The sequence below is a fragment of the Brachycentrus maculatus genome, unplaced genomic scaffold (assembly GCF_059751285.1).
Source record: "Brachycentrus maculatus isolate JH-2025_06_01 unplaced genomic scaffold, ASM5975128v1 h1tg000258l, whole genome shotgun sequence".
NCBI lineage: Eukaryota > Metazoa > Arthropoda > Insecta > Trichoptera > Brachycentridae > Brachycentrus > Brachycentrus maculatus.
In genome coordinates, this window is record NW_028281009.1 from 1,407,596 (window position 1) to 1,419,556 (window position 11,961).

General features: G+C 39.2%; 1 protein-coding gene across 1 annotated transcript in view; it reads left to right on the forward strand.

Annotated features, from left to right (window-relative positions):
- Positions 1 to 11,961, forward strand: part of Plc21C (Phospholipase C at 21C) — a 33,008-nt gene extending 21,047 nt beyond the window's left edge. The window contains exons 8-21 of the mRNA XM_088265866.1: positions 680 to 942; positions 1,574 to 1,767; positions 2,605 to 2,854; positions 3,907 to 4,064; positions 4,676 to 4,818; positions 4,899 to 5,127; positions 5,414 to 5,593; positions 5,679 to 5,832; positions 6,664 to 6,935; positions 8,144 to 8,427; positions 8,880 to 9,087; positions 9,818 to 9,952; positions 10,039 to 10,158; positions 11,186 to 11,961. Coding sequence (XP_088121992.1) covers positions 680 to 942; positions 1,574 to 1,767; positions 2,605 to 2,854; positions 3,907 to 4,064; positions 4,676 to 4,818; positions 4,899 to 5,127; positions 5,414 to 5,593; positions 5,679 to 5,832; positions 6,664 to 6,935; positions 8,144 to 8,427; positions 8,880 to 9,087; positions 9,818 to 9,952; positions 10,039 to 10,158; positions 11,186 to 11,263 — 2,668 coding nt within the window. The 3' untranslated portion in view covers positions 11,264 to 11,961. The remainder of the gene's footprint in view (positions 1 to 679; positions 943 to 1,573; positions 1,768 to 2,604; positions 2,855 to 3,906; positions 4,065 to 4,675; positions 4,819 to 4,898; positions 5,128 to 5,413; positions 5,594 to 5,678; positions 5,833 to 6,663; positions 6,936 to 8,143; positions 8,428 to 8,879; positions 9,088 to 9,817; positions 9,953 to 10,038; positions 10,159 to 11,185) is intronic.

Consider the following 11,961-nt stretch of genomic DNA (forward strand, 5'->3'; position numbering starts at 1 on the left):
TTCCGATGGAATGCATCAAATTGCAATAGTTTACTTGGTATACATTGAATGTTTGTAGTCACATTCATGTCTTTCATTTAGGAAATTACAGCTATAGCTGTCTGTCAAACAATTGATTGCAAATTCAAGAAATTATATGGTAGTACAAGTTTTCCTCAAATTTATTATCAGGTCCTTTTTGGAGTCATAGATGAAATGGGAGAGTTTTTGATTTTTCTGGATTGAATTTATTTTCAATTTGTTCAGTGAAATATCAGGACGATTTCTGAATAGTTGACCCTTTGTCGATAACATTGACTTATCACAACATAATGCAATGAATGGTAACCCTAGTTTGAATCGAAAATTTCCTAGTATACGAGTTGTTTTGATGACAATTGAGAAAAAAACCTTACCATAACAATTTATTGATTAAAAATATGGTATATTACAATATTAAATGCTTCAAGACTAAAGAATAGTATTATTTAATTATCTTAAGAGTAGTTTGAAAATGCCATAATAAGGCGAAACAATTGTCACAAATTTTATGTGTTTTTAATAATAAAATACAATTTATTAGATATTAATATTTAATATATAAATTAAAATAAAATTCTACAAATTTAACGCCAAATCTATATATAAAAAGTATTATTTAGTGCTAAAAGACTGATTGGCGCAATGTTTCTTCCCGCAGGTGTGTGGAGCTGGACTTCTGGAACGGGCGCATCGACGAGCCGGTGATTGTGCACGGGTACACGTTTGTGCAGGTGATCAGCGCCAAGGACGTGCTGGAAGCCATCGCGGAGAGTGCCTTCAAGACCTCGGACCTGCCCGTCATTCTCAGCTTCGAGAACCACTGCAACCCGCGCCAGCAGGCCAAGATCGCCAACTACTGCAGGGAGATCTTCGGAGAGATGCTTCTCGACAAACCCCTTGAATCGCACCAACTTGAAGCCGGTGAGAAAATCATTCCTTATAGTTACTTTCCTTATATTTGCAGTTAATTTTCAGGAAAAAGGTCCGATTCTGATAACAGTAAAAGCTTGTTTACTCATTTCAGACAGGTATTTTTTAAGCCTACAGAGCGCTGGCGACGGGATTTGATAATTATGTACATATAGTTAAGACCTTAACAAAGAGATTGATATATAATATTCATATAAAAAAAAACATTGGATAATTCCTTATGATAATGCCTTTGAAAAGAGGCCAGCGCAGAAGGTAAAAATACCCTTCCCATCCTTAAACATCAATCGACCGAACAGGTAGAAATACCTTTCCCGTCCGTGAAAGTGTGTTAATTTAAAATTAAAGAATCAAAATTCTATAATACAAGTCTGATTGTAATCTGAACCATATTTTTTTGGGTATAACCCATGATTTATTTTTAATTTTTAAAATAAATCATGGGTTTTACCCAAAAAAAAATGTAGCGGATCAATAGCGCACAACACATAGAATGAATACACTCGTTTTCCCTTGGGGTTGCCTGCGTCACCGCATGATGTTTGCAGAACTATAGTAATAATACGTTATGAAATTCCGCAAGGTTTATGCCAACTCGATAAATAATTATATTTGTCACCAGGCGGTGAATTACCCCCGCCGTCATTGCTTCGACGGAAGATCATCATCAAGAACAAGAAGAAGCATCATCACCATCACCCTCGGAGGGCGGCCGTGTCGGCTGCGCTTGAGGGCGGCGCGGCAGAGGGCACCGAGGAGGCGGGCATACCCATCCACCAGGGGAACGGGGACATAGGCATACAGCAACATCCGCAGGTGAACATTATACCTACTCTATGCATCACATATGTCCGCCTCCGTAGTGTAATGGTCAGAACGCTCGGCTACCGTTCTGGAGGTCCCGGGTTCGATTCCCGGGGGTGGTCAATTAAATATAAGTGATTTTTTCACTATAATATTTATTCAATATTACCCTGGACTAGTACCTGAAGCGGAGGGCTGATCACCTTTCCTTCATGTGTAAACGATCAAGATAACACTGCGTTTATATGAAGCAGTGCCCTATGCACCGTTGGGATGCGGATAAGGGGTTTTAATGCATCACATCTGTTCCCTTATATTGGAGAACAATATTTAATTTTTTATTTAAGTTTTACTTAGTAAATACCACTATTTCTTAAAATCTAATATGACACATGTTTCGATGCATTTCTCATCATTTTCAACCACTGTATGATGATGCAATTTGTTGCCTGAACTGACTTTGTGTTTATAATTGGTCTCTTAATTTTGTATTTTTCCTCTTCTTTCCTTCTCCTTCCTGCAAAATCTATTTTTTATACTATACCCTTACCCTTTTACTCCCTCCTCACACACACACACACACACACACACACACACACAAACACTCCCACTGTTTTTTATTTTATTTTTTATCTCTTGATGTTTTTGATCGTTATTATAACATAAATGTGGAATTGTGTAATTGGCTTTATTTTTATTAATGTAACTATTTTTTTATTATATACTTTTTTTTAAATCTAAAGCTGTACAATTCCTGAATAAATAAAAAATAAAAAAAGTAATAAACATTTTAAATACAAATATAATTTTGATGTTTCTAAAATAAGTTGCGTTATTGTACCGGTCCAGCTGCAGCGGCAGAGCTCCAAGGACAGCTCGGCCTCGTCGGAGACGGACAGCTCCTCGGAAGAAGAGGGCGGGGGCCCGGAGGCGGGCGGGGGCGCTTGCGCGGGGGCCGAGGCGGGCGCACCGGACAAGGCCGTGGCGGGGGCCGCGGACAAGGCGGCGCAGGCCCGCGAGACAGAGGCCGGCGCCGAGATATCCGCCCTCGTCAACTACGTGCAGCCCGTGCACTTCAGCAGTTTCGAGAATTCGGAGAGTAAGCGACCAGTTTCACTCTTAACACACTATCTGCTGGCGGATTCTCGCTCATAATAGAGATAATCGTCTCTGAAAAGAAGTGATAATATTTAACCATACTGTATACATCAATATGAGATCAAAAGATGCCGCAAAAGTCATACATAAAAATAACTTACACGCAATTTACGATGAGTCGAGTGAAACGGTAAAATTACCCTTCCCGCAGATAGTGTGTTAACACACTTTTGCAATGGATTTTTTCTGGAATGGAGTCAATTTATATATTTCAATAAAAATAATTATTATTTTTTTATTAGGCTTTTAGCTTTTGGCCATAAAGATTAATGATTATACATCAGTAAAAAAACCTTGATCAAACTTTTTTCAATCAGAAACTCAATTAAGTAAACTGAGATTACATCTGAGTTTTTTTCAATTATTTTTTTTTCACACTTTTCTTTACTTACTTAAAATGCCACCAACTGTATTGTTTTTTTTTCATAATACTTTTTAATGAACACGAGCAAATATTAATGAAGGGTTTTTGCATTTTTATATTACTGACCTTAATCAATCAAAGGAAAGTCACGAGTCATGACTAGTAGTAACTATTCCAGAAATGATGAGGAAAGTGGAAGGCAGAAGAGGTGTACACATAAAGTCCAAGCATATCCATATGCCATGGCGATGGACTGTTTAGTATATTCCACAAGTTCACAAGTTATTGTGTGTAAAGAAGAAGATTGTAAATGTTTTATAAAGAAGAAATAAAATATGTTACTTTAATTTCATAAATTGATTTGGCAGTCACTTTGTGGTAAAATCTATCCATTTTTAATTTATGTTTTACTTAGTAAATACCACTACATATTTCTTAAAATCTACTGTGACACGTGTTTCGATGCATTCCGCATCATACGGTGTTTGAAAATGATGCGGAATGCATCGAAACACGTGTCACAGTAGATTTTAAGAAATAGTGGTATTTACTAAGTAAAACATTAATTAAAAATTAAATATGTTACTTTATTTTGAAATCATTATTAAATAATTTATTTATAATTCCAGAGAAGAACCGTTTTTACGAGATGTCCTCCTTTGACGAGAAGCAAGCTACCACCTTGCTGAAAGAGAGACCCATAGAGTTTGTGAACTACAACAAGCACCAACTCTCGCGAGTTTACCCGGCGGGGACGCGCTTCGACAGTTCCAACTTCATGCCGCAGGTAAATTCCACAAAACCGAGGTCACTTTCTTCCTCCAGTAATAAAAATTACCCTCATGAGGTATCTATATCTCACCCACTCCTTTCAAGAACGTCATAAATCAAAAAACGTGATTTTTCAGGAGAACGTTTTTAAAGTTTAAAAATATAATACAATTTATTAAAATAAATATCAAGCCACTTTTTGAACTTTTTACTGTATTACAGATCTTTTTAGGTTAAACCTAAAGGTTTTTTCTCCATTTGAAAAATAACTGGTTTATTTTTAAAAAATAATTAAACAATACATTTTCTTCAAAATGCAAAAACAACACTTTCTGCCCTGTAGCGAGTAAATATTTAGTTAAAAATATGCCTCTTGCTGGGATATAGTACATTCTCTGGGATTCCGAAAACACGCACAACTGAAAATTGAATTTTTTATTTATGACGTTGTTGAAAGGAGTGAGCGATATGTCAATCTATTAAAATACTTGTTAAAATTTGCCCGGGTGGCTGGAATTCTTCGTAATATTTAAATCCCGAGAAATGTCACTTACTGACTGGTAGTTTCATGATAAAAGTAACTGATGCTTGTAGTGATTTCTTTGGTTGTAATTTGTTTTTTTGTAGGTGTTCTGGAATGCCGGGTGCCAGCTGGTGGCTCTGAACTACCAGACCTTGGACTTGGCCATGCAACTCAACCTCGGTATCTTCGAGTACAACATGCGAAGCGGCTACCTGCTCAAACCCGAGTTCATGAGGCGGAAGGACAGGTAATATCTGGCACCTTAGAGTCCTCCGATAGTATAGTCTGACCACGTCCGGTAATCTGACTTTCGGTTTATGGTTACAGACGTCTGGATCCGTTTGCGGAGTCGACTGTGGATGGGATCATTGCAGGGACCGTGTCAGTGACAGTGATCTCGGGGCAGTTCCTCACCGAGCGTCGAGTGGGTACCTTCGTGGAGGTGGAGATGTACGGCTTGCCGGCCGACACGGTGCGCAAGAAGTTCCGCACCAAGATGGTGCCCAATAACGGAATAAACCCTGTCTACGGAGAAGAACCTTTTGTTTTTAAGAAGGTCTATTATTATTTTACTTTAAAATCATCCTTAGAAACATTGCTACAATTATTTATTACTTATCTGTGTTCCTTTTGTAATCCATTCTGCCTAGTAAATAAATATCGAATGAAACAATATTTTCAGGTTATGCCTGCTACTTTGCTTAGAATTTACTTTGCAATTGTACAAAAAAATTACACATACACACCCACACGCATACTGGCGCTTTGTCATTACTCGGTTAAGTAATAACCACGGGTGGATTTGCTGGCATTTATAAATGAAGGTTTGATTATCTGGTCAGGTGGTGTTGCCCGACTTGGCGTCCATCCGCCTGGCGGCGTACGATGACAGCGGCAAACTGCTCGGTCACCGCGTGCTGCCCGTCGTGGGGCTGTGTCCGGGCTTCCGCCACGTCAACCTGCGCAACGAGCTCAGCCAGCCGATCCTCATGGCCAGTCTCTTCCTTTTGGTCGTCGTCAAGGTAGGAGATCGCGAGCTGGCATCGGCTGTCCCGAATGACCCCGATCCTCCGGATTTCCAGAGTTTGATTGTTTGCTGATTTCCAGGATTATGTTCCCGATGGGTTGTCTGACTTGGCGGAAGCTCTCGCTAACCCTATCAAGTACCAAAGTGAGCGGGAAAAGAGGGAACAGCAACTGGCTGTACTCACCGAGGATATGGAGGCTGAAGCTAGTGAAGATCAACTGGGAAATGCTCCAGGTATCTTCGTGTTTCACTATTTACATACCTTACTAACAGAATTAGAGCAATCGGCAATAACTGATATTATTTCTACAGTACTTCAAATAGGGGCTCTTTTTCTCACTGTCAGAGTAAAATGTTGTCTACACGTTGATGTAAAAAAAAAGAAAATTAATAGATTAAGGTGATTATTTTCTTTGTTCAGATAAATTGTAAATATAATATAAGAGAATTTTAATAAATATAAATAGTATGTATGGATAATATAATTAAAATGTAACTTTGTTTTAAAATGACTATAAATATTTTATAGTGATTTTAAAACAAAGTTACATTTTAATTATAAAATGGAAAATCACAAAGTTAGTGCTTCAAATATAAATTATATAAATAGTTTAACTTTATAATAATAACGTAATAATCGTCGGGTATGTATGAGGAGATGCATGAATGTAGAAGAGGCAAAGAATGTTTGCAAAGACAGAGTGATGTGGCGTTCGATTCTCTCTGCCTACCCCTGCGGGGAAGCGGCGTGATGGTTAGTTAGTTAGTTAGTTAGTTTAACTTTACTATAGAATATATGTACTGGTCATAATCCCAATTACAAACATATATTTGGTTCATAATAAAGTTCTTAATTTAATTCAATTTGGTGATTTGTACCATAAGTGACGGAAGAAAAGCGTAGTTTTATAATAATATAAATTCAAAATTAAGATAATATAAATAAATAATTCAAAATATTAAAGAAAAAAATTATACAGATGCATAAATTTTCATAAATAATTATGAAAATATCCTTTATATGTACCACGGGGGAAATATTGCTATAAGCCCTCTGTTCATCAGGAACCCTGAAGCGAGAATCGGCGGCGTCGTCCACGGTCACGGCCACGGCTGCCAAGGGCAGCAAGGGCTGGTCTCCGCGGCACCGTGCCAGCGTGGCGGGGCTGCCCCACCAGATGTCCCTGCAGCAGGGCCCGCCCGCCGCGCCCGCACTGGGCGGCGCTTCGTCCTCGCCCTGCATCGCGCCCTCACCCCTGGACCAGCCGGCCCTCTCGCCCGCCGCCCCCTCCGCGCTGCCCTCCGGAGACCTCGAGGTGGCTGCCGTCGATGTGCAGGTAATACTCATTACCTCCGTGATGATTAATCAATCAATAATAGCGTAATAATAAACATTACAGCAATTTTCGGACCGTAAGATGCACTTGGAAAAATTTACCGAAAGCCCTACATATGTTAAATAACAACAGCAGGTAACATTTGATGTAATTGATATGTTAAATAACAACAGCAGGTAACACATTTGATGTAATTGATATGTTAAATAACAACAGCAGGTAACACATTTGATGTAATTGAATTTATTTCTTAAAAAACAAATTGAATTGGTTTTGTATGAAAGGTAAGGACTTACAAAAAAAAATCTTCATAAATTCTAAAAAGCAAAAAATAAATCCAATATATATGTATATATATTATTTTAAAACTAGCATCTAGCGTTGCTGAATGCTTACTGAGTTCTGTGATTGCGAGTAAGGCCTTAAATTGTAGTGCGTCTTATGGTCTGAAAAATATAATACTATTGTATATGAGAAAAAAGGCTCGTTATTTTTATCAGCTTACTTTTTAACACAGATATAGTAAAAGATCATTTACTGAAACAATCATCATTATGTAAAATTTTGCATAAGATGAATTTTATTACGAAATTATTATTTCCCTCCGATGATTTTATTTGTTAAAAAATTTCAATATTCCAAAAAGTTTGATAATTTGAATTTCAAAAAAATATTTCTACCTAAATTTCAAGAAAAGAGTTAACATAATCCTTTTTTTGTGGACTCGAATTACTGAATTCATTCTCTCCTTTTGTTATTTTGTCAACAAATAAATTCATTAAAAAAATTACCAGTTTTTTTTAAATTTGCTAATTTAACATTTCGTTATTAATACTGTAAAATAATATGAGATAATTATTCTTCTAACCCTTATCCGCACCTAATGATGCATGAGGCACTGCATAATATATCATGAAGAAGCGTATACATATATACTTGATCGTAAAATACAAGAAGGAAAGGTGATTTTTCCGCCTTTCGCTTTAGTTCAGGGTCACATTAAAAAAATATTGGACTAAAAAATCACTCATATTTATATTGACCTTCTTGGGAATCAGCATGGTAGCCTAGCGCGCTAACCACTACACTATGGAGGCAGACAATGAGATTATACTGTAACATACGTATAATAGCTATCTGGAAAACAGAACATTACTTGTTGCGTACGGTGTATTTGAGTATTGAAGGGTGCGTGTTGCGGATTCCAGTCCACCTTGGAGCAGTCACTGAGTGCGGCGGCCGTATCGGGCGAGTCGCTTTCCACGGCCGTGCTGGAAGCCGAGTCGCTGGAGAAGGTGATGGGCAGCAAGGCCGTGCGGGAGAAGCGCTCGGAGCTGGACAAGAAGCTGGAGGCGCTGCGCCGCAAGCACGGCAAGGAGCGCGCCCGCGCCACCCAGCGCTCCTCCTGCGACGTGGCGCCGCCCCCGGCCGACCAGCGCCGCAAGTTCTACATGGCCAACAAGCTGGTCAAGCGACTCTCCAGCAAGAACATGTAATTACCACACCTCTCGCTCTCACTCTCACTCTCCTTCATGCCAGACTCGGGCCATTCCAGTATCCGTCACTCGGAGACTCAAACTATGACCGACTGATAACATCGAGTGGAAAATCAAAAATATTTGTACATATCGTGGGAATACTGGCAAAAAACGTTAACTCTAAATTCCCTGTTGGAATAATCTTAGTTGTTTAAAGCTTTTAGCTTGAATAAAATCCCGCTATCAAGATTAAATTTGAATTTAATTTGAGTTTAAATTTAAATATGACATTTCAAATTACTTTGCCAGTTTATAGAAAAACCAAAATCGTATGTGATAAACATTTTGTATAGTTTTAAGTGTGTGAATAATGATATGGTAGTGACGGGTAGTTGGATTGTTTGCTTTGAGAGTTATTTTGTCGAATAAAAAAGAGCCGTAATTTGAATAGTTTTTCGATTGGCAGTGAGAACTCGGGGGGCGACAGTGGCCTTTCGGTGGCGGCCGAGGGCGACGGGGCGGAGGGGACGGGGGCGGGCGGGGCGGGGGTTCCCCTGCTGCGCGAGCATGGGGCCCAGGTGCACGAGCTGCGGGAGCGCTACCACCACGCCATCTACAGCCTCGCCGACAAGTACCTCAAGCAGTCCCAACAGGCGCAGCTCAAGCTACTCAGGGTAACTAACCAGCCATATGTAGTCTTTCGAGATATTTATATGTTTCAATTTTCAAAGAACCAAAGATTCAATGTATCTACTTCCCCCTATAAATATTCGATAAATTGTCTATGGTTTTTTTACTTACCTTTCAAGAACCAAGATATACATATAGAACAGCGGTTTCCAAACTCAATAAGGATGTGAACTACTTTCAGAAATTGAATTTGTCTGTTGAGCTACCTACACAAATTCCCTCTTCATTGTTTTTTTTTAATCATTGGCCCTTATCGTACCATACATAATGTTTATATTAGTTTAAATGAGTTAGAAGATCAGATTAACAATAAAACATAAAATGCACACATTAAATATTTACTTATAAATTATGGAATGAATTACCTCTCCGTATAAAAAATGCCCCATCTCTAATAACTTTTAAGAAACGTCTGAGACATTACTATCTTTCAATAGAATCTTAACTGTCCAACAAACCTCCTCCCTTAGTTTTTCTCTCTATCTCCTTCCCTAATCTCCCTTTTTCCTTTGCCTTCCTTATTATCATCAACTTGTAATTTGTTTTTTTTTAATGTTCAAGTACTATCTATCCCCTGATTAAAACCAGCTAAATAAGGTACCAATATCACAAGTCTGTTTTTGGTTGGTTGGAAGATTTTGCTTTTTAGCAATAAGCCCGCCAATGTACTTATTTCTTTTCTGTACAAGAAATTTCAATAAATAAATATTGCAGGCCCTTCTGGAGCGGGAGACGGGGGAAGTGATGCGGCGGCTGCAGGCGGCGCGGCGGGGGGAGGTCAAGGCGCTCGCCAAGGTGCACAAGGACAGGGACGAGCTCGTGCGTATCAAGAGAGAGGTCGCTTCCCAGGTACGCACGCACCCCACGCACCCACCCACCCACCCACCTCCCTGAGCGCTCTGTACTCCCGCTAATCTGACCCAAAACAATGGCAGGTGGTGGAGCGCGGCGTCGCCGAGAGGGTGCGGCTGTCGGAGCTGTACGAGCGGCGTCGCGAGACCTTGTCGCGCCAACACGACAAGGTCCGGCAGCAGCTGCAGGCGCATAAAGACAAGGTCAGTCAACTGTGCGAGTGCAACCTTACTAAATAATTATCAAGCACAGTGAAACCTCTATCTATCGTTCCTCCAATAATCGTTTTCCCCGATGTCGTTTATTTTTTCTACCCCAAAACTAATTTCATACAAAATTAGATCACATCTATAGTTTCTATCCACCGTTTTACTGCATTCATCTTTTAAATTACATATTTGATATATTTTGTCCTTTTTTTTTACTTTTTCCCAATTTTCTGAATTTTGTTACATTCGACAACAATATTCCAACGCGTGGGATACAGACTTGAAAGCTTATGTGACCCAAGGTTACCTTATGTGACGGATACAGCAGAAGAGGTCAGAGGAGAAGTTTTTTGTGTTCTGTTCAGCTTTGTATTTTTTTTAAATAAATACATTTGTTTACATCTAAAACTTGTATTCTTCTTAAAATGTTAACCTACCAATGGTTATGCAAATTGGGAGGACGGTATCTTTACTCGATCGTATCTCTTTGTGTATTTACCTCTTAATCCCACATTTGCTGTTTTCCCACATTATTAGTTTATTTCAAATGGTATAGAGGTTTCACTATATTAGATCGTATCTGCCTTTAGAGTTTGCGTCCGTAGTGTAATGGTCAGCACGTTCGCCTACCGTACTGGAGGTCCCGGGTTCGATTCCCAGGGGGGGGTCAAATAAATATAAGTGAGTTTTTCACTCTAATATTTATTTAATATTACCCTGGACATGTACGTGAAGCGGAGGGCTGATCACCATTTTTTTCACGTGTTAACGATACCATCGGGTGTGCATAAGGGTTTTGAACTAGAAAATCCAGTGTTGAAGAATACATTATGTTTGAACATTTATAAATTATAGTAGAAAAATGATATTAACAGATACAATCCGCGGATAACCGCACCCTTAATTCATGCCATTTAAAAATGTCAATACGTGTATGTTTAGATGAACTAGGCAAGCAACAATATCTGAGCTAGAACAGTGGATAGTGAATAATGAATTAATGCATATTGAAATTGTTCAGGACATGGCCACATTGACCCAGGAGTACGAGTGGTCGGCCACCAGCCCCGAGCGCGGTGAGGGCGGCGTCCAACTGTAAGGGCGGGGCCCCACGGAGCGCTGACTCTTCCTTTCTACTGAAGAATGTTTAATTCTGCATATCTGTAAATCTGTCTTCTATCCTTCGGAGGAGTGACCCAGTAGTCGCGTGGAGCTCGACTGTCGGCTGAAGGTTCCCATTTCAGCATCTCACCGATCATCACCTGTACTTTACCCTCATTCCTGCATTTCCCGCTAAACTTCTCCACTCGGACTGTGTAAGAGCGATTTATTCGTCGGAGTTCTTACCCGGGATGAAGCTTTTACATATTTATGTAATATAAGTATTAATGGACCTACGCCCGAGCGTGTCCGATTGGCGACACGGAAAGAATGAGATTAGAGATGTAGAATTAAGATAAATTATTTCAAACTATTTATTTTTTACGATATGAATGTAATTTAAGTCTGTTGATTTGATTTTTATTCCTGCATAAGTGTTCCCTTCTTTTATAATATAATTAAGTATTAAATGATATTTCCGTATTGGCTCGATGCTGCGAGATGGGGGCGTTCCCTTTATATAGCGCTTGATGTCTTCCTATCCTCATTTGTTGCTCTTCACTCCCCGAGAATTGTACTATTCGCGGCTCGGTGGTGCGGAGCGCGGATATAGTTTGTATTATTGTTGTGTTCTTTGGTTGTGGTGTAAGAATATACTATTATGTAAAATTATTTATTTTTAACATTGTGCCATAC